Genomic DNA, 22015 nt, shown 5'->3' on the forward strand with positions numbered 1-22015 from the left:
CCGCTCTCCTGACATGTCTTCTCTCCTGATCTGTCCGCTCTCCTGACCTGTCCGCTCTCCTGACCTGTCCGCTCTCCTGACCTGTCCGCTATCCTGATGTATCCGCTCTCCTGACCTGTCCGCTCTCCTGACCTGTCCGCTCTCCTGACCTGTCCGCTATCCTGATGTATCCGCTCTCCAGATCTGTCCGCTCTCCTGATATGTCTTCTCTCCTGATGTGTCCGCGTTCATGATGTGTCTTCTCTCCTGATGTGTCCGCTCTCCTGATTTTTCTTCTCTCCTGATCTGTTTGTTCTCCTGATCTGTCTCCTCTCCTGATGTGTCTTCTCTCCTGATGTGTCCGTGTTCATGATGTGTCTTCTCTCCTGATGTGTCCTAGGAAATACTAATCACAATTCTGGAGCATCATTTCTTATAACTCTGCGATGTGCCGTTCCTCTGTTCCGTCTACTGGAAATGTATGAATAAATTGACAACCAGGTGTCATTGCCAATTGAACAGGACCCACCCCCAAGTAATAACAGTTGTCAATGTATTGAAGAATGTCTAGTAGGTATCACAGACGTTCGGCAACGACTTAGAGTCTTCTGATTTTAGCAGCCATTGAAGTTAATGGAGCCATATTTATTTCAGTTTTTTCCTGAAGACCCTTGGCCCTCATGAAATACACGTTAAAGGATGTTCTTTTCTGACTTCTTCTCACACGTAGGATTACCGCGTTTTAATGTCCCTCTGAGATTTCCTTATATCGTTCACTGAAGCTTCTTAGACCTGCCATAAAGGGAGTCTGTTACCAAGGCCAGCCCAACAGTTATATGGGTCAGGCTCACCCAATTAAATGCATGTTGCCCTGTGCCGATACCTGCCTCCATTGCACGCATATTCATTACTTTTTATATTCATGTACTGTCTATTTGTCAGTTATCAGAGTACAGGGCAGGTGAGATTTTGGATAATCCCCTTGGCACTGTCCATCAAAGAAGAGAGGTGGAAAGAGAGCGTTCCTGTGCACTGCGGGGCATCACTTTGCGGAGCAATAAGAACAACAGTGACGTCTTCGTTGCTCCAAACTTCTCATTTACATATTCAGAAGCAAATGAATATCTGCAATGAAATCATGAATTGACGTAAGGAGAAATTTGTTTGATTCAGGTGAGCCCAAGCTGTATAATAGGGCTGGACCTGGTTGCGAACATTAGATATAAAAATGGTTCCTCTGGTGCCTAACAGAGTATATTTTTGGATGGATTGAGCCTGGATCTGCCAAACTCTCTAATTCTACTCTCGTGAGGTCAATGTGACCGGAATCCATGGAGGAAAATTATTGTGCATATAAAGAAGAAGCAGAAAGCCTTGTTTACTGGCAAAAGTCGTGAAGCTGAACTGTCCCCATGCCCCTCGCGTCTTCTTACTGGACTCATACATTCCCCCAACTCAGGAGAATCCAGAGTGACCGTGATAAGGAAGGACGCCGCGTGTAGACTGTATATTCTATATCCTATGTGGACCTGTCAATGTCTGATCTTCATTTGAAGACAAAACTAGGAGTAGGTCCAAAAATGACTTTCTCTGTTTTTGCTCCAGTCGCAGCTTTGGCTTATAAATAGTAATGCAAAATAGTGACAGAAGTGCAAACGAGACCCTGCTGTCTACTCGTCTGATAGAGGAGATATTGCTTCCACTCTTCCATGGGGAACATGCACGACCTCTCCAGCATCTTGATGGGATAGAACCAGACTTTGACTTGGCCATTCAAGAAATCTCCATGCTCTCCAGCCATTTCTTGGTGGATTTCCTGGTATGTTTCGGTTCTTGTTCCAAGGAATTTAGGACTGAGCTTCAGTCTTGTTCGCACACTATCCTTCAGTAGCCCCTGGTACAATGAAGACTATGTAGTGGATTGTCGAATAAGCTGCATAGGCCCTTGTCCCAAAGAAGAACATTTCCAGCACCATGCTGTCCTATTGCTATCAGGTTTTTGGGGTGATATTCTATCGTTTGGGCAGAAGCTTCTGATTGGTTAAATATTTCTGGCTACTGCATTGAGTTTCTGGTTATAGTGTAGGCTCTGTGCATTTTATTCCAGTTATCCTTGTATATTTGTAGTGTCTTGCTCCTTGCCTAGTTTCCTTCTTCTTAGTGTGTTCTTGTGGTTTATTCTAGTGGCGTCCAAGCTTCGGAGTCTTATAGTTTGTTCTCTCCCTCTTTGTATCTGTCTTGTCCTGATGTTTTTGTTCAGCCCTTCTCAGTTTAGGATATAGCCTCTGGTCTTTGTGACCTCCTGTGGTTGTGTAAGGGTTAGCATTGCAGACTAGGCTACTCGATAGGGATAACTCTAGGGATAGTGAGGGACAGTGGTGTTTGGTGTTGGGTTGGCGATCAAGCATGGATCTATGGAAAGATATAGGGAAAGTTAGTTACATTAAGTTGTCCTCTATATGTTCATCATCATCTGACCCCCTGTAGATATAGGGGGTGCAAGGGTAACAATAGCTACCAAGCCTTGGACCCTGAGGGGGCTCAGATGCTTCTTAACATAAGACTGAACCAGTATTATAGATAGTAGAGGGTAAGTAGGAGTCTTGTTACATATTTTACAATGGGGCCTGGGAGCTTAAAGTTATCATCTTGTCTTCTATTGTTGAGTTCCTGTTTCCTGCCATTTCCATATGTAATTTGTATTATTGTTTTTGTGACTATCTGGCTGTCACATGGTCCAGCCTTACAGTAAGTCCTGGGGTATCTGAGTAAGGGGATACATTGTCACATGATCCAGCCTTACTGTAAGTCCTGGGGTATCTGAGTAAGGGGATACATTGTCACATGGTCCAGCCTTACTGTAAGTCCTGGGGTATCTGAGTAAGGGGATACATTGTCACATGGTCCAGCCTTACTGTAAGTCCTGGGGTATCTGAGTAAGGGGATACATTGTCACATGGTCCAGCCTTACTGTAAGTCCTGGGGTATCTGAGTAAGGGGATACATTGTCACATGGTCCAGCCTTACTGTAAGTCCTGGGGTATCTGAGTAAGGGGATACATTGTCACATGGTCCAGCCTTACTGTAAGTCCTGGGGTATCTGAGTAAGGGGATACATTGTCACATGGTCCAGCCTTACTGTAAGTCCTGGGGTATCTGAGTAAGGGGATACATTGTCACATGGTCCAGCCTTACTGTAAGTCCTGGGGTATCTGAGTAAGGGGACACATTGTCACATGGTCCAGCCTTACTGTAAGTCCTGGGGTATCTGAGTAAGGGGACACATTGTCACATGGTCCAGCCTTACTGTAAGTCCTGGGGTATCTGAGTAAGGGGATACATTGTCACATGGTCCAGCCTTACTGTAAGTCCTGGGGTATCTGAGTAAGGGGATACATTGTCACATGGTCCAGCCTTACTGTAAGTCCTGGGGTATCTGAGTAAGGGGGTACATTGTCACATGGTCCAGCCTTACTGTAAGTCCTGGGGTATCTGAGTAAGGGGATACATTGTCACATGGTCCAGCCTTACTGTAAGTCCTGGGGTATCTGAGTAAGGGGATACATTGTCACATGGTCCAGCCTTACTGTAAGTCCTGGGGTATCTGAGTAAGGGGATACATTGTCACATGGTCCAGCCTTACTGTAAGTCCTGGGGTATCTGAGTAAGGGGATACATTGTCACATGGTCCAGCCTTACTGTAAGTCCTGGGGTATCTGAGTAAGGGGATACATTGTCACATGGTCCAGCCTTACTGTAAGTCCTGGGGTATCTGAGTAAGGGGATACATTGTCACATGGTCCAGCCTTACTGTAAGTCCTGGGGTATCTGAGTAAGGGGATACATGGTTACTATCTCGTAGATGTGACTGCTATAGGTAAAGCTTTGATGTTTATTGTCTAGCCGGGGTCTTGAGTAGTAAGGGATTGTCTGATCAGGGGATTTCTACGTTACTACTTAGTGGAGGATGGGAATGTCTCACCTTTACCTTATGGTCGTGTTCAGACTAGGAAACACAGTCTGTATGACGGTCACATTTCTTTAATCGTCTGAACTCAAAGCATCATAGTCGGAGGAATGTGGACAGGACATGGACCTTGTCTTACGGGCTCCTTATTTTAAAGCCCCCGTAGTACTGATGTAGACATTAGAGATGAGCGAGTAGTATTCGATCGAGTAGGTATTCAATTGAATACTAAGGTATTTGAAATACTCGTACTCGATCGAATACTACTCGCTATTCGAATGGAAAAATTCGATGCAGAACCAGTGTTCATTGGCTGAATGCTATACAGTCGGCCAATCAATGCTGGTCCTTCTCCTACCTTTAGAAGTCTTGTCCGCGCAGCGTCCCCGCGGTGTCTTCCGGCTCTGAATTTCCTCTGCCAGGCATCAGGCCTGGGCAGAGCCGACTGCGCATGCCCGCGCTACAAGAAAATGGCCGCTTGTAAGCATTTTCTTGTAGTGCGGACATGCACAGTCGGCTCTGCCCAGGCCCGGTGCCTGGCAGAGTGAATTCAGAGCCAGAAGACGCCGCGGGGACGCTGCGCGGAGAAGACTTCTCGGAGAATCCAGCCCGACCTTCATTTGTGAACTTGGTAAGTTCTATTTGATCGAATGTTGCCTACCCCTGAAACGAGCATTTTCCCCCCATAGACTATAATAGGATTCGATATTTGATTCCAATAGTCGAATATTGCGGGGCTACTCGAAACGAATATCGAACATTTTACTGTTCGCTCATCTCTAGTAGACATCTTTAGCTATGAATGACTAGGCTAGTTTTTATGACTTTTTTTTCAGTTGCTAGAATTCTTTCAGTTTTCCTATAACTTGGCTATCTGAGGGCTCATTTTTTGCAGGATGAATTGAAGTTTTTCTAATGGCCCCATTTTGAGGTACAATATAATGTATAGTGTAATGTGGGGGGTTGGGTTAACTTAAAAGCAATACTGCAATTGTTTTTTTTGGGGTTTTTTATGCTGTTGACCATGTGGTACAAATAGATTCCTAAATCTTTTTTATGTTTCACTACATATATGCAATAAAGACACTTTTGCAGAAAAACAAAATGGTTTGTTTTTTTGTGATTCTGTATTCATTTTTCCATTGATAGGGTTGAGTGGGGTCTGTTTTTGCAGGACAAGCTCTAGTTTTTAGTAGTAACATTTTACATCTGTGGATGTGATCTGCGGTATCCAATACAGGGACCCTGCACAGATCAGCTGCTCCAGAAGAATCTGGCTGCCAAGATACAGAGTGGAAACAACTTTGCATCTATTCGAGTAATCCTTGCCTACTTCAGTAGCTTTTGGACCTCGGAAGAGGCTGGATTTGCTGATGTTTGTGGGGTCAGGGTATCGGACCCCCATAGATCCATTCTGTTGATAAGTCATTAGTGTGAAATATGCATTTGGGGCCAAAAAATGGAAAGGAGTCCTTCAGCATGGACATGGACTTGAGCAGGCTGCAGGACATGGCTGGCTGAATGGTGGCAGTGGTGGCATTGATAATATTTGTGGCAGTATGGCATGGAATAATATAATGGACCAGGGCACAAGACATGATGTCCAGCTTTTAGGAGTAGCCGGAAGAATCAGCAGTTCACTAAATGGAACATGATACAGGAAGACACTCCGAAGGCCTCGGCCAAAGATGTGTGAAAATCCTCGCAGATCCCTGGTTACTTTTGATGAGTAAGTATAAGTCATTCCCACGCTTGTAGTAGAAGGTTTGAATCTCCTTAAGAAATGCTGATGTTTCAGATTAGCGCAGGCTGTTTCTGTTTTGCAGTTAGAATAGCAGTTTGTATGTTTTTAACGAAAAAAAAACCTTAGCAAAAGATTCGCCACTAACCGCACTGTCGCAGTAAATACAATGTCAGATACTTTGTGCACATTCTCCGCATACATTGCACCCAAGGCAATCTAATGCTGTGTAGCTCCGTATTAGATTATTGGCAATGAAAGGGTTATGGTCCAGTGTCTGTATTACCACAGCAGATAAGATTTCTATCGCTATCTGCATGTCATTGATTAAATCCAACTAAACTTTGTTCCTATTCTCCTACTCCTAAGATTCTCTAGCTCTGCTGCTGTCAGTGCTGTGTATTGCTGAAGAGAATGGAGTAAATGCTTTGGAAGATCCTTCCCCTACGTCCACATCATTGTAATGCCTCGTGTCCCTGCACACAACATCTTATATACTATATGTGACATCCACCTACCACTGACAGGCTGTCACACACGTGTCTTTTCTGTATTTTCACTATGCGGTACGTCACGGCAGCCTTTTCAGTTAGTATGAGATAAATATGCAGAATATTCGGTTTCATTAAAAAAACAAACAATTGTTACATATTTGGATTAAATCTGCCTCGTAAAGAATCAGTTTGCACATGTGTATTATTTAGGGTCACCCCATAAGTCACCCTAGAAGTGTCTAGACAGATCTCCAGCAGCTCATGTATTCCGTCACTGTTGTTTGTGTCTCCACAGATGGATCCAGTAGGAGAAATCCCCCCAAAAGATGTCCCCTGAGTCCTCTGTATTCCCAGGACTGCCCAGAGGAGAATGTCCCAGACAGTCAGCAGGTAGATGGCGCTGCTGAGCCCTGGGGCATATCTATATAGGGGGTGGAGCTCGCCGCTCCTGTACTCATACATGTACCAGACAGTCAGCAGGTAGATGGCGCTGCTGAGTCCTGGAATACATCTATATAGGGTGTGGAGCTCGCCCCTCCTGTACTCATACATGTACCAGACAGTCAGCAGGTAGATGGCGCTGCTGAGTCCTGGGTACATCTATATAGGGGGTGGAGCTCTCCGCTCCTGCACTCATACATGTACCAGACAGTCAGCAGGTAGATGGCGCTGCTGAGTCCTGGGGTACATCTATATAGGGGTGGAGCTCGCCGCTCCTGTACTCATACATGTACCAGACAGTCAGCAGGTAGATGGCGCTGCTGAGTCCTGGGGTACATCTATATAGGGGGTGGAGCTCTCCGCTCCTGCACTCATACATGTACCAGACAGTCAGCAGGTAGATGGCGCTGCTGAGTCCTGGGGCACATCTATATAGGGGGTGGAGCTCGCCACTCCTGCACTCATACATGTACCAGACAGTCAGCAGGCAGATGGCGCTGATGTCCTACCTTCACTGCTTTGTCTTGTAGAAAGATAAGTGTCTATTAAATCTCTTAAGCATAATCTTGGAGAAAAATAGTTTAGAAAAGTTTCTTTTTATCTGAGCAGCTTAGCATTACCAGGGCAGGAGTGAATGCTAGTAGTCATTAGTTGTATACAGGACAGTACCCAGATCTTCCTAGTTCCCCTGGTGGTGGTTGTCACTGATATAATACTATGGAGTTAAACTATTTAGCATCTAATACTAATCCCACCAATCACACAGCAGGAATTACTAATCCAGTAGGAAAGTTTAAAAATAAATAAATCTCAAATTAAAAAAAAAAAAACATTTTCTTGAAATGAAACCCTCCCCACTCTCCTTATTGACCCTTTTATTTAAAGTAGAAGATATGTAGTGCGTCCCATGTGGTCCTAGAATCTGATGTAGTAGAAGAAGCAGGTCAGAAATACAACAACAACAAACACAAAGATAGTACTGTTATGATACTCCCCTCGCCTGAGTCGTAATCTTCCGCCTCTCGCGCAGTAAATGAGTCAGTGACAGCTCATTTGCTGAATTACATCAGAGTGCACTTGGGAGTCGCAGCCTAGTAAGTATGAGCACCAGTAACCCTTCCTAATGCAGGGACTCCTTCATGTCAGGACTCACAGCCATGTCCCCTTTCTTAGTGCAATGATCGCTTCCATCACTGTGGAGGGGCCACTGATTGCTGAAGGCTGGAATGATGAATACATGTTCCCTGGGCATAGTGTGGGAGCAAGAGGGACATTATATTTTAGAGGGTGCGGAGGGTCATTACACAGAGTATATAAGGGCTACTTGTGGTCATCAGGTGAAGGCCACGTGTAACCCTTCCTAGAACAGGAACATATGGAGGGATGTGCACATAATACCGCCAGATCCAGACACACTCAAACTGGAATGCGAGCTCTCCTACCAAAACCTGACCATAAAGTGACAGAACCCAAGTGAATGTTGTTTCTTCCCTGTTTAGGATGAAGATCTGATGGATATTAAGGTTGAGGTTAAAGAAGAAGCAGAAGAGGAGACGGATTCCTGGACTGATCAGCAGTGTAAGGAGCGGAGACTTTCTCCTCTAGATACTACTACTCCCATCATCTCCTCATCACATGGCAATCTATCCCATCACTGTGTGTTTCCTACAGATGGAGCCATTGCCAGAAATCAGGGAGAAGATGTGACTGATATTAAAGCGGAGGCTGAAGAAGAGAGGATGAGGGGCCATCACCTGTGTAAGAGGGAAGTGGAGGAGGAGATTCCAGGAGGTGTTACCACAGGTACGGAGTCATGAATGGAGAAGGAGAAGCCACAGGTTTCTTCAGGTTGGTTCCCCCTTAGAGCTCCAGTCCAGTAACACTCCAGAGGTGTGTGTGTGTGTGGGGGGGGGGGGGGGGGGGGCAGTGATCCGCTATGTTACGTGTCGTGCAGGGGCTCAGGGAGCTGTGAATGGACAGAGATATTCCCTCCTCGCTCTCCTATGGATCCTGGCATGTACTCACTGGGACATCAGATTTTGGGGCGCCCCCTGGCTGTGATTATCATCTCCATGAATGGCCGGGCTATATTTATAGCTGATGCTGCTCTCACTAGCACTGAGCCCCCCATTAGTGTAATAGCGGTGACATATCAGGGCTCAGGTGTTATTTGTGACTCTCCGTCGCCCCAACCTCTGAGCCACAATACAATACATGTTTGGTTACACAACGGGTATTGATAAGGTCAAGGCCGTGTTTATGACTAATTGACCAATAATCCCGGGTAACTGTCGTTGTCCTAATTGATATAAGGTAAGGGCTAGCGACGAGGCATTGATACCAGACACAAAATGTTGGGATTAGTTCCTCTATTAGCACTGACGAGCTTTATTAACACAACATGGGGTTAAATAGTAGCAGAGAGAGGAAGTCATATAACATCAATGTAACTTTCATATTCATTCCTGATTGGTGCGATACAGCTCTATCAAACAGAGTAAGTTTAAGCAGTGCCATATATAGCCGGCTACTCCCGATCCTGCGTGGTGACCTTGGAGAGCTGTATTGTGTCCGCAAGCCAAGTATTTGTTTTTCTTGCACCCATCTTGGATACAGGCGCCATCTTATCATATAACATTATAGCAGTTTCAAGCATAAGCAACTATATCTATCATTCAGCTTTAAAGGGGTATTCCCACGTCACATACTCACCAGTCTTCACTGCTGTAAAATCTTCTTTCTTCCTGCATCATTTGGTGGGAGGGGTTTCACATGCAACCTGCCATTTAGCTCTGCCCCCAAATTAGCATGTAGCTCCGCCGACCGCATAACGTGATCCTATGGGGTGGCTGAAGGGCCTGTGATGTCATCAAAGGTCCTTAAACACTATATGCATAATATTGAACTATGAAGTACAGGCAGGAGCAACTCCATTCTGTGTTACATACAGAGACTGCCTGTCTCTGCCATAATAAACACAATTGTATTATCTAGCCTGATAGCTGGGAGAACAGAAGACGAGTTCAGAAATGAAAGCAGCTCCTCTCCCCTATCTGATAGCAGGGAGCTAGGTCACGTGGTGCAGACACAGGAATAGCTAGATACACAGGCTCGCTCCCGTGCACTTAGCCCCTCCTCCCTCCCCCCTGAGAGCAGCAGATACATCACTTGACTTTTGAGCAGATAAGGGCTGTGTCAACAATGAAGTGAATAAAGTAAGATAGTGGACAAACAAAGTAGTTTTGCAATGTATTTAGGAAAAGTCTTACATCCACATTAACAAGCAGTATAGATAGGATCCTTGTGATGGGACAACCCCTTTAAGGATAACAATGTTTTTTTCATACATTACATGATTTATAAAGTTCACAGTATCATGCCCAAAATCACCATGTAACCCCATCCAATCCAGCGGATGACAGGTGACGTCTTTTCTGGAGTCATTTGCTTGCTCTTTTATTTCTTCTCTGTCTGGCCCAGACCGCTCTGTAGACTTCTTTCTGCCATGACTCCTCCCTGTAGAGATCACTGCCCTGCAGTATTGCCATGTTACTGCCGCCATCTATACAGTGCCCACTACTACTAGAGAAATACTGCTCCTGAACTCAGTATGTCACATACACAGCGCCCCAACAACTGGCCACACACAGCGTCCCAACAACTGGCCACACACACACAACGCCCCAACAACTGGCCACACACACACAGCGCCCCCAACAACTGGCCACACACACACAGCCCCCCAACAACTGGCCACACACACAGCGCCCCAACATCTGGCCACACACACAGGGCACCAACAACTGGCCACACACACACAGGGCACTAACAACTGGCCACACACACAGGGCACCAACAACTGGCCACACACACAGCACTCCAACAACTGGCCACACACACACAGAGCCCACAACAACTGGCCACACACACAGCGCCCCAACAACTGGCCACACACACACACAGCACCCCAAGAACTGGCCACACACACACACAGCGCCCCCAACAACTGGCCACACACACACAGCTTCCCAACAACTGGCCACACACACACACAGCACCCCAAGAACTGGCCACACACACACAGATCCCACAACAACTGGCCACACACACAGCGCCCCAACAACTGTCCACACACACAGCACCCCCAACAACTGGCCACACACACACCTATCCCACAACAACTGGCCACACACAAAGCGCCCCAAGAACTGGCCACACACACAGAACCCCCAACAACTGGTCACACACACAGAGCCCACAACAACTGGCCACACACACAGCACCCCCAACAACTGGCCACACACACAGCACCCCCAACAACTGGTCACACACACAGAGCCCACAACAACTGGCCACACACACAGCGCCCCAACAACTGGCCACACACACAGCACCCCCAACAACTGGTCACACACACAGAGCCCACAACAACTAGCCACACACACAAAGCGCCCCAACAACTGGCCACACACACAGCACCCCCAACAACTAGTCACACACACACAGAGCCCACAACAACTGGCCACACACAAAGCGCCCCAAGAACTGGCCACACACACAGCACCCCAACAACTGGCCACACACACACAGCGCCCCCAACAACTGGCCACACACACACAGCGCCCCAACAACTGGCCACAAACACATAGCACTCACAAATCACTAGTAACATAAGGATAGTGCCCAATACAGTGCATGTCAGAGTTATTACTACTATCTAGCAGTGCCATAGAGACAATGCCCCACTGTGGTGCCATGTAGATACTATACCCCCTATCGTCATTCCTATGAAGATGATGAAGTGGTAGAGGAGGAAGGACCATCATGGCACAGAAGACCACGGAGCTTTCTAGCTGGGAAATGATGAATAATAACCAACCTGAGGATACTTGACTGAGAATATAAGATCTTTCAACATCTTGAGGGCACATCTACCATGCCCTGTCCAAGGGACCTCCTTCCTTTGCTCTTACGAGGCTCCATAGTAATGATGTGCCGAACCTGTGCTCTTGACTGCAGAAGCCAATCAGTGGTCCACGCCGCCACGTGAAGACAATACTACTATCAGTGCTGAGGATAGTGACTGGCTGCAGCGGGCACATGAGCATGGTCGGCAGGACAGTTAAAGACTGAGGAGGCCACCAGATAGGAGGGACGTGAGAAGATTTTCTCTTTCTTATGTAGCGGTATCCTCCCTGCCCACCAAATAGGACACTCAGCAGTCTACATGGATTCCTGTATTACCATATTCTCATTGGTGTGATGTGACGACTTCATCATACTTGTCAGAATGAGGCTGTACACATAGTGTATGACACTGTCAGGGCTCCTAGGACTATATATCTATAATACATAGTGTATGACACTGTCAGGGCTCCTAGGACTATATATCTATAATACATAGTGTATGACACTGTCAGGGCTCCTAGGACTATATATATCTATAATACATAGTGTATGACACTGTCAGGGCTCCTAGGACTATATATCTATAATACATAGTGTATGACACTGTCAGGGCTCCTAGGACTATATATATCTATAATACATAGTGTGTGACACTGTCAGGGCTACTAGGACTATATATATCTATAATACATAGTGTATGACACTGTCAGGACTCCTAGGACTATATATATCTATAATACATAGTGTATGACACTGTCAGGGCTCCTAGGACTATATATATCTATAATACATAGTGTATGACACTGTCAGGGCTCCTAGGACTATATATATCTATAATACATAGTGTCTGACACTGTCAGGGCTCCTAGGACTATATATATCTATAATACATAGTGTGTGACACTGTCAGGGCTACTAGGACTATATATATAATTTTCTTTCTCTCAATCCAATACAGCCAGAGTTGTGTGAAAGTGTAAAGTGAATTCCCAGGGGAGATGTAAAAAATAAAAACTCTAATAGCTGCCACAGGAGTTGAGGAAATATGAGAAAAAAACCCCAAAAACCATTCCTACCTTTTGTTACCTCTCTTCGGCCTCCTCGCCGCGCTTGGAACGTGTTTGTGGCGTCTTTGGCTTAGGGTCACAGCTGAGGCGACATGACATTATTAGACTCTGCACGCCCAGGTCACCACAGTGGCTCATTTACAGGCCTCCGCACTGAACCCAGGCCAATGACATCACAGAGGAGTGACAGACGCCACAAGGAAGCCCATTTTATTTTCTGTTACTTCTCCTGTTCCTCTTCCCTTGCGGCAGCCATTTTAGTTTACCTGAGACAAATCTCCATTTGTTCGGTTTGGTAACCCGGATGAACCCGGCTCATTACAAGTTTATTCTCTCATCTCTTCTTCAGTCTCCATGCATTGTACAGTACACAGACTGGATGCACCTCCAAAGATGGCTGCTGCCCCCACACTGATCCCATATTTATGGCCTATCCTAAGGACAAGCCTTTTGTCACTATGACAGATGTTACCCTCAATGTTCTGTAGTTACCGGCTTGAGCAGAAATGAGACATATAAAGGAAGGACTTAGATTGTGTTAGTTTTTCTTTTGGTTAGAGATAGGCACCAAAGCAAACAGATCCTGATGGGCATCACTGCTTATAATGGGGCCATTAGGTGTCTGCTATGTTCTCCATCATTCTGTAGGACTTTATTTCTGGTTTTAGATGGATTCTCCAACACAGATGTGAGCATAGTCTTTTACTTCTCCGTCCTGCTGGATCCACTTCTGGCTTTAACTTAGAAACTACATCAAAAACTCCATGTGTGTATCCAAAATGATGGTGTGGAAAAAAATCATAAGATCCATTTTTAATCTTAACAGGAAATCCTCATAAGATCTCTGGGGGACACTTCATGTTATCAGTAAGTGATAAAGGAGAAGATGAAGATATGATGGAGCGCTCCTCAGGAGAAAACCTCATTACCCCTAATGTACATCCAGGACCTCACAGTACAGATCCATCATATAATCCCCCCAATCATGAGGAACTTTCTGACCCATCACAGATTGTGACCACAAGTACCTGCCAGAATGGTGGGAAAAGGTTTCAGTGTGGCGAATGTGGAAAAGAGTTTACAAAAAGATCAAGTCTTCATGAACACAGAAGAATTCACACAGGAGAGAAGCCATATCCATGTTCAGAATGTGGGAAGTGTTTTACACAGAAATCAAGTCTCGTTACACATGAGAGAATTCACACAGGAGAGAAGCCATATTCATGTTCAGAATGTGGGAAATGTTTTATTACTAAATCCAACCTTAGTGATCATCAGAGAATTCACACAGGAGAGAAGCCATTCTCATGTTTAGAATGTGGGAAATGCTTTACAAATAATTCAAATCTTATTAAACACGAGAGAAGTCACACAGGAGAGAAGCCATTTTCATGCTCACACTGTGGGAAATGCTTCACAGGTAAAGCAAGTCTTCTTTCACATGAGAGAATTCACACAGGAGGGAAGCCTTTTTCATGTTTGGAATGTGGAAAATGCTTTGTTTCTAAAGCCAATCTTAGTGATCATCAGAGAATTCACATGGGAGAGAAGCCATATTCATGTCTAGAATGTGGGAAATGTTTCACAAACAATTCGAATCTTATTAAGCATGAGAGAAGTCACACAGGAGAGAAGACATTTTCATGTTCTGTTTGTGGCAAATGCTTTACAGGCAAAGCAAGTCTTCATTCACATGCAAGAATTCACACAGGAGAGAAGCCTTATTCATGTTCAGAATGTGGGAAATGTTTTACTCAGAAATCAAATCTTGTTATACATGAGAGAATTCACACAGAAGAGAAGCCATATTCATGTTCAGAATGTGGAAAGTGTTTTTCACATAAGTCAAATCTTGTTCGACATGAGAGAAGCCACACAGGAGAGGATCCATTATAAAATTCTAGATTGACAAGCCGGTGTTACTATTCCCTTTGTCAAAGGGGTGTGTCCCTACATAATCTGGTAAACTCTAATGCTCTGCTAGGGCATGTCAAAGCTGTCTCTCTGAACTCTGACTGTTTACCATTGGCGTGACCTTGGACCTGTTCCTTGTACCCGAGTCTGTGCCATCTGCCCGGAGCACTATGATGAATGTCAGCTCTGATCTTGGCTTGTAGCTCCACTACTTTCTTGTCTGATCCTTCAGTGCCACACATTGATGTCTTCTGATTTACCTGCCTCAGATTTCTTGTACATTGGGACTGGTCTTAGAGGTAGCGACCTAATAGTTCTGTGCAGCCAAACCAAATCCCTGTACATAGTGTGTGAGAGTGAAGGGTGTGATCTGGGAGGACAAGTATATTCCAGCCAGGCACCTAAAGGGTGTTTGGTAAAGGCCCACAACAGGGAGGTCAGCTGGGTAATCAAGGCCTGATATAGTCCGTGTGTGAGGACTGAGAAGTGTGGCACCACACTGACAGAGCTGACCTGTCCAAACCGAAATCTACAAAGCAGGTACTGTGCCACCCACTGTTGTTGCCAAGGTGGGAGTCTGGTAGCCAGGCTTCTGTATAGTCAGGGAACAGTTTTCCTATGTTTAGTGAGTTCTCAGCCGAGAAGGGTTTTGTTTTGTTTATTTTGTGTACGCACTACAAGTGAATAAAGCCTGAACTTTTGTGCAGTCCATTGTCTGTGTCCCTGTTTCCTGCACGGCTATTGAGCATCTACCTGAGCGGTTCCCCACAATGGGCAAAGGGTGATAACTAGGTGAGCAGCCAGACAACACCCTCAGGAGTAGACCAAAGCCTAACCAATCAGGTGACACAGGGGTCCAAACCCTCTACCCGTTACAGTCCTTATAATTATTTCATCCCTTTTATTACGGTAGACAAGTGGTGGGAACCTCCAGTAGAACTTGCCGAGAGGTCCTTAGAGACTTGTCACAGCATCTGGCCAAAAAAAGAGATACAGACTGTTACCACTGTGTGACTAAGGACGCACCTGAAGCCATTAAGCAGACCAAGTAAGCAATGCAAGAGAATGAGAAGGTCTACCACAGGTATGACCCAAGTGAGGTAGCCACCTAGTGATGACACATGAGGGGAGATGCCGGACCATTGGTGAGATGTTCTTTGAATGTGGATTATTTTTGGATGTTTTTTGCTGCTGCTGTTTTGGTAGTGAGATCCTGAGTGTCTTGGTCACCGTGCTCAGTTCACATGGACCTTTTGTACTTCTAGAATTTCGGCGGATTTTTTTTTAATTATTTTTTCTTTATTTTTGTTGTGATGAATAAAATGTAATTTTCTCCTTCAGCTTCTGTTTTCATGATTTTCCACTCCAGGAGACGTCTTGTTGGGATTGAAATGTATCTCCTATTTTCTTCCAGTATATTGCTGCAGCATTGTGGGTGGTTTGGTAAGATGTTATTGGTCAGTTCTCAGATTTCTTGTATGATGTCCTATGAGTGAAGCTCCAGGGCACTTGGACAACATTAGACTTGTCACCCATGTCATACTGTCCACTAGAGATGAGTGAGTAGTATTCTATCGAATACCTCCCCGCCATAGGTATTCGTGTAATCAGCCAAACACCAAGGGGTTAAACGCATTGAATATTCGAAGCACTTAACCCCTTGGTGTTTGGTCGCTTACACGAATACCTATGGTGGGGAGATATTCGATAGAATACTACTCGCTCAGCTCTACTGTCCGCCTTTAAGGTTCCAAATCTCCTCTTGGATAAACTCCTCTGGTAGTTCCAGCAGAATCTTTTGCTTTCTTGGGAGGAAAAGCTGCAATCTTTCTAAAAAGGAATCAACTAAATCCACTTTGGCTTTTCCCACTTTGGAGCACCAACTTGGTCTTTGGGCTGTTTTTGCTGGTTTGACCATTTTGAAGGCGATTGAGCTGAAGAGTTCTGGTAGGCGTCTGGGAAGAGCGTCGCGCTAATTGTCCAGAACAGAGAAGAGCTACCGTCCAATGTCAGATCAACAAACGTGTTTAATGGTAGCGTTTGGGTGAACGTTTTCGATCTCTGTGGACATTCATCAGACTCTGTATTGTAGTGGGGATAAGTACATATGAAATCTGCATGGAGGTCAGGGCAGTCACAAATACCTTTGCTGTAGCCAAACCAAGCCCGCTTGCAATCCAGATAAAAATGTATAAACAGCCCCGAATGAAAGTCAGTCTGACAGGGGAAAAGGCCAACTTTTAAAAATCCTGAGAAAACTTTTACATTAGGATCGTTCCTTAGTGATATAAAATGTGACAATAATGTAAAATAACATTAAATATAACTACATAAAAAACCTTCATAAATTTGCAAAACATTTCAGTAACCCGTATAAAATCTACAGATATCACATCAAACCACCCGATATAAATAAAGCTCCTTCAACAAAAGATCAGGAAGGAATTACTCAATTTCTGGCCATGATATGACATGACTAGTGTTGAGCGAGTAGTATACATCGCCGGGATAGGAATGCGTGTAATCGGCCGAACACCAAGGGGTTAAACGCTTCCAATATTCGATGCGTGTAACCTCTTGGTGTTTGGCCGATTACACGCATTCGATCGAATACTACTCGCTCAACACTAGATATGACGTCTGATATTCCGATTTTTTAGCAGTTTTTCCCTCTGCTGGCTCTGTCTAATCCTCAGTTCTCCCTGAGCTGCTTGCCGTTGGCTAGTTGCTGTGATGTTGCCCATACACTGCACACAGGAAGGAGAGGAGATTCTTCATAACTATCTCTCTGACACACTTAGAAGGTCCATATAGGACACTATATAGAGAAGCTGTAATCTGTACTGCTGAGAATAAAGCGAGGACCTGAGACAGAATCCTGACTGTTATCTGCAGCATCTTCTGCCTGCGTCACTCCTTTCTCCTTCAGTCTCTGCTTCCGCTTCCTTTCTCTGTAGACATCTATTGGGGTATGTGAGTGTCAGTGCCAGAGCAAGATGGAAATCAACCGAGATTTCAGATTCAGAAAGTTTCGTAGAAAGTCGATAATAGGAAAAGATCCCGATATGTGGAGAAAGAGGCATTATTCTCAATAACGTATCTATCATCTTTTTTAGCTCAATTTTCATCTTTTCCATTATTTCTACTATTCAAATTATTTTTTTCTGTTACCTTCACTGGTCTGTAGTTACCGGCTCCACCAGGAATGGGAGGTATAGAGTAAGGACTTAGGTTGTCTTCACATCTCCATCCGGCTTTTAGGTACAGAAAATTAGAAATTCATAATATGGAGGAAACAGGTCCCGATGGACACGGGAAAGAATCTACAACATAGATGTGAGCCTAGCTTTTTGCTTCTCCCTCCTGCTGGCTTTAACTTAAAAACTGCATCAAAAACTACCTGCTTGTGTCAAAAATTGTGGTGTAAAAAGAAAGTCACAAAATCCATTTTTAATCCTACAGAAAATCCCAGTGTGATCTCTGAGGGAAACGTCATGTTATCAGTAAGTGATAAAGGAGAAGATGAAGATATGATGGAGCGCTCCTCAGGAGAAAACCTCATTACCCCTAATGTACATCCAGGACGTCACAGTACAGATCCATCATATAATCCCCCCAATCATGAGGAACCTTCTGACCAACCACAGACTGTGACCACAAGTACCAGCCAGAAAGTAGGGAAAAGGTTTCAGTGTGAGGAATGTGGAAGAGAGTTTGCACAGAGCTCTACCCTTACTGCCCATAGGAGAATTCACACAGGAGAGAAGCCATATTCATGTTTAGAATGTGGGAAATGTTTTAGTCATAAATCCAGTCTTAGACCTCATCAGAGAATTCACACAGGAGAGAAGCCATATTCATGTTCAGAATGTGGGAGATGTTTTAATCATAAATCTAGTCTTAGCGCTCATCAGAAAATTCACACAGGAGAGAAGCCATATTCATGTTCAGAATGTGGGAAATGTTTTAATCATAAATTTAGTCTTAGCGCTCATCAGAGAATTCACACAGGAGAGAAGTCATATTCATGTCTAGAATGTGGGAAATGTTTCCGTCGGAAATCACACCTTGTTTTGCATGGAAGCAGTCACACTGGGGAGAAGCCATATTCATGTGTAGAATGTGGGAAATGTTTTATTCGTAAATCTGTTCTTAGCGATCATCAGAAAATACATAAAGGAGATAAACCATATTCATGTTTAGAATGTGGGAAATGTTTCATTCGTAAATCCATGCTCATTGATCATCAGAGAATACACATAGGAGAGAAGCCATATCCATGTTTAGTATGTGGGAAATGTTTCCGTCAGAAATCGCACCTTGTTTTGCATGGGAGAATTCACACAGGAGAGAAGCCATATTCATGTTCACAATGTGGGAAATGTTTTACTTCTAAATCCAGTCTTAGCGCTCATCAGAGAATTCACACAGGAGAGAAGCTGCATTAAAATTTGGAAAATGTTTAGAATGTGGGAAATGTTGTTCAAAGATATCAAGTCTTGTTAGACATGAGACAAGTCACATGGGACTCCTCAGAGAATCCACACCAGGATTGTTAGGAATATTCGAAATGCTGTAAGAGCATCTTTTCTTATAACTCTGCATTGTGCTGCTCCTCTGTTATTTCTATTGGAAATGTATGAATAAATTGCCAATCGGATGTGACAATTCCCTGTGTGAAGGAGTCCTTACATAGTATGTCAAAGTCTCACTTTCTGGTGTGCAGCAAATCTGTCTCTGAACTCAGCTTGTTCACCAGTTACCTAATCTTGGACTGCACCTTGACTACTCTCTTGTCTGATTCCTCGGTGCTACGCACTGGGGTCTCCCGACAGTGACTTTACATCAAGGTTGTGACCTGGTGGTTCCCTGTAGCAAAGACTAAATTCCCATACAGAAGTAAAAGGGTGACAACCAGGACATCACTTAGACAAAGCCAGGAGGAGCCGAAAGCCAAAGCATTTGTGAGACAGTGGTTACACACCTGCTGCACCTCATGGTCCTTTCCATGTCTTCATATGTTCTACTAATAATTAGAGATGAGCAAACAGTGAAATATTCGATATTTGTTCCGAATAGCCGCTCAATATTGGACTATTGGAAGGAATATGGAACCCCATTATAGTCTATGGGGAAAATGCTTCGTTTCAGGGGATCCCACCATTCACCTCAGGAGGGTCACCAAGTCCACTATGACACCCCAGGAAATGATGCAACACCTCTGCAATGTAACTGGGACAGCAGGGGAAGCATGTCTGGGGGCATCTAACACACCAAAGCCCCTCTATTACCCCACTATCACAGCCTAACAACTACACACTATACACACTCACTACAACCTCTATCACAGTGGGGGGAAATACCCGGAAACCTTCTTTACTCCCCAAATGGAGGGACACAAACCCCAATGTAAGCTCCACAAACATTACCAAGCCCCCCTTTATATCACGTTCCCCATGACAACCACAGATGGAATAGGCAATGGGAAATCCTTCAGTCCCCCCCTGACCTGTCATTGTGGATGTGTGTGATGTGGGGAGACCTTCCAAAATTCACTTCTATGGCCCTTACCATGAGCCCTTCCAAATTAAGTTCCAGGCCCTTAAGCTGAGCTCCAGCAGAGATTGGGGCCCTTCAGGTGACTTCAGCCTCTACCTGCAGAGTTTTAGGCCCCGTAACTTAGTTCAGCCTTCACCAGCAGAGATTTGTTGGCCCTGTGGGTGAGTGGAGCCTTTAAACAGCAGAGATTTAGTTTTTGGCCTTTGGAGTGAGCAGAGCCTTTAAAAAGCAGAAATGTAGCAGTATTCAGCTCACTCTGTAAATTTGTAGTGAAGATCTCCTGGAGAGCTCGGTACACAGGTGGACTCCAACCCGTTAGCACATGGTAGTAAAGGATGATACGAAGATAGGAGGAATAGCCAACACTAGAGAGGAGAGAGAGTGTATTCAAAAGGACTTAGACACACTGGAACAATGGGCGGAGGCCAACAAAATGGGATTTAACAGGGACAAATGCAAAGTTCTACATCTGGGTAACAGAAATGTAAAAAACATATATAGTATGGGAGGAATAGAACTAAGTGATAGCATAGGGGAAAAGGACTTGGGCATAATAGTAGATCACAAATTCAACATGAGCCAACAGTGCGGTGCTGCTGCAAAAAAGGCGAATACAATTCTGGGATGTATTAAGACAAGCATTGAATCTAGATGAAGAGAGGTCATTATTCCGCTGTACTCTTCCCTGGTCAGACCACACCTGGAATACTGTGTACAGTTCTGGGCGCCTCAATTCAAGAAAGACATCGATATATTGGAGCAAGTCCAGAGAAGAGCAACCAAAATGGTGGAAGGTCTGCAAACCATGTCCTATGAGGAGCGGCTAAAAGAACTGGGATTGTTTAGTTTGCAGAAGAGAAGGCTGAGGGGAGATTTAATAGCAGTCTACAAATATCTGAGAGGTAGTCACAGTGCAGAGGGATCTCCCCTATTCTCATTAGCACAAGGAAGTACAAGAAGCAATGGGATGAAACGAAAGGGAAAGAGATACAGATTAGACATTAGGAAAAACTTTCTGACAGTGAGGGGAGTGAGAGAGTGGACTAGGCTGCCACGGGAGGTGGTGGGCGCTCCATCAATGGAAATCTTCAAGCGGAATCTGGAGAAACATATAGCTGGGATGATTTAGGAAAACCTGCACTCGCAGGGGGTTGGACCCGATGGCCCTTCAGGTCCCTTCCAACTCTACCATAAGAAAAAAAAAGAATAAGAAAGAAACCAGCTGCATCCAGGAAGACGGTCAAGTAAACTCCTCGGTAATTAAAATTTAACTTTTATTTTCCATACATGAATAAAAAAGTTACATAGTAACTATTGCGGTTAGTCAGTCAAGAAAAGCGACACGTTTCCGGAACACATGGTCCCTTCCTCTCGGCTCAACTATCTGGCTACAATGCAGACCTTATAAACATACATGTCTAACTAAACCACTCCCACCATTAGACTAATTAAAGGGATTCTACCATTAAAAACCTTTTTTCTGTGGATAACACGTCGGCTTTTAGAAAGTCTATTCGTCTCTTACCTTTAGATGGGATCTCCGCCACGCCGTTCCTTAGTAATACCGTTTTTTACCTGTATGTAAATTAGTTCTCTGGCAGCGATGGGGGTGGGTCCCAGTGCTGAAAATGCCAGAGAACAGGATCCTGCACCGCCTCGGTCTTCTGCTGGATCCTCCCCTTCTTTCTTCGGTGGCTTCACCTCTGTCGGCTCTGACACTAATAGAGCCGAATGCGCATGCACGCAATTGTGGCCTCGGAACTATGGCCGCGCATGCGCATTCGGCTCTACTATGAAAGTAGTTTTGTGTACATATAGACACATGTTACACCTGCTTATCCCACATTTGAAAAAACCCCGAAGATTGAGCCACGTGGAAGAGTTTTTATTTCTACTTGAGAACATACTCGGGGATAATTTATTGCCCAGAGTAAACCCCCGTCTT

General features: G+C 44.7%; 3 protein-coding genes across 3 annotated transcripts in view; 2 read left to right on the forward strand and 1 right to left on the reverse strand.

The window, feature by feature from the left end:
* The window catches only part of LOC142198431 (oocyte zinc finger protein XlCOF8.4-like), a 28351-nt gene extending 21741 nt beyond the window's left edge, over positions 1-6610 (forward strand). Inside the window, exon 4 of the mRNA XM_075269471.1 lies at positions 6477-6610. Coding sequence (XP_075125572.1) covers positions 6477-6610 — 134 coding nt within the window. The remainder of the gene's footprint in view (positions 1-6476) is intronic.
* LOC142198391 (uncharacterized) overlaps positions 1-19034 on the forward strand; it is a 617468-nt gene extending 598434 nt beyond the window's left edge. The window contains exons 20-23 of the mRNA XM_075269418.1: positions 8122-8200; positions 8294-8425; positions 13424-14462; positions 18257-19034. Of these exons, the coding sequence (XP_075125519.1) occupies positions 8122-8200; positions 8294-8425; positions 13424-14462; positions 18257-18959 (1953 nt within the window). The 3' untranslated portion in view covers positions 18960-19034. The remainder of the gene's footprint in view (positions 1-8121; positions 8201-8293; positions 8426-13423; positions 14463-18256) is intronic.
* LOC142198436 (uncharacterized) overlaps positions 1-22015 on the reverse strand; it is a 308715-nt gene that overhangs the window by 91493 nt on the left and 195207 nt on the right. The gene's annotated exons all lie outside the window — the stretch shown is intronic.

This window comes from Leptodactylus fuscus, chromosome 3 (genome assembly GCF_031893055.1).
Source record: "Leptodactylus fuscus isolate aLepFus1 chromosome 3, aLepFus1.hap2, whole genome shotgun sequence".
Lineage (NCBI taxonomy): Eukaryota > Metazoa > Chordata > Amphibia > Anura > Leptodactylidae > Leptodactylus > Leptodactylus fuscus.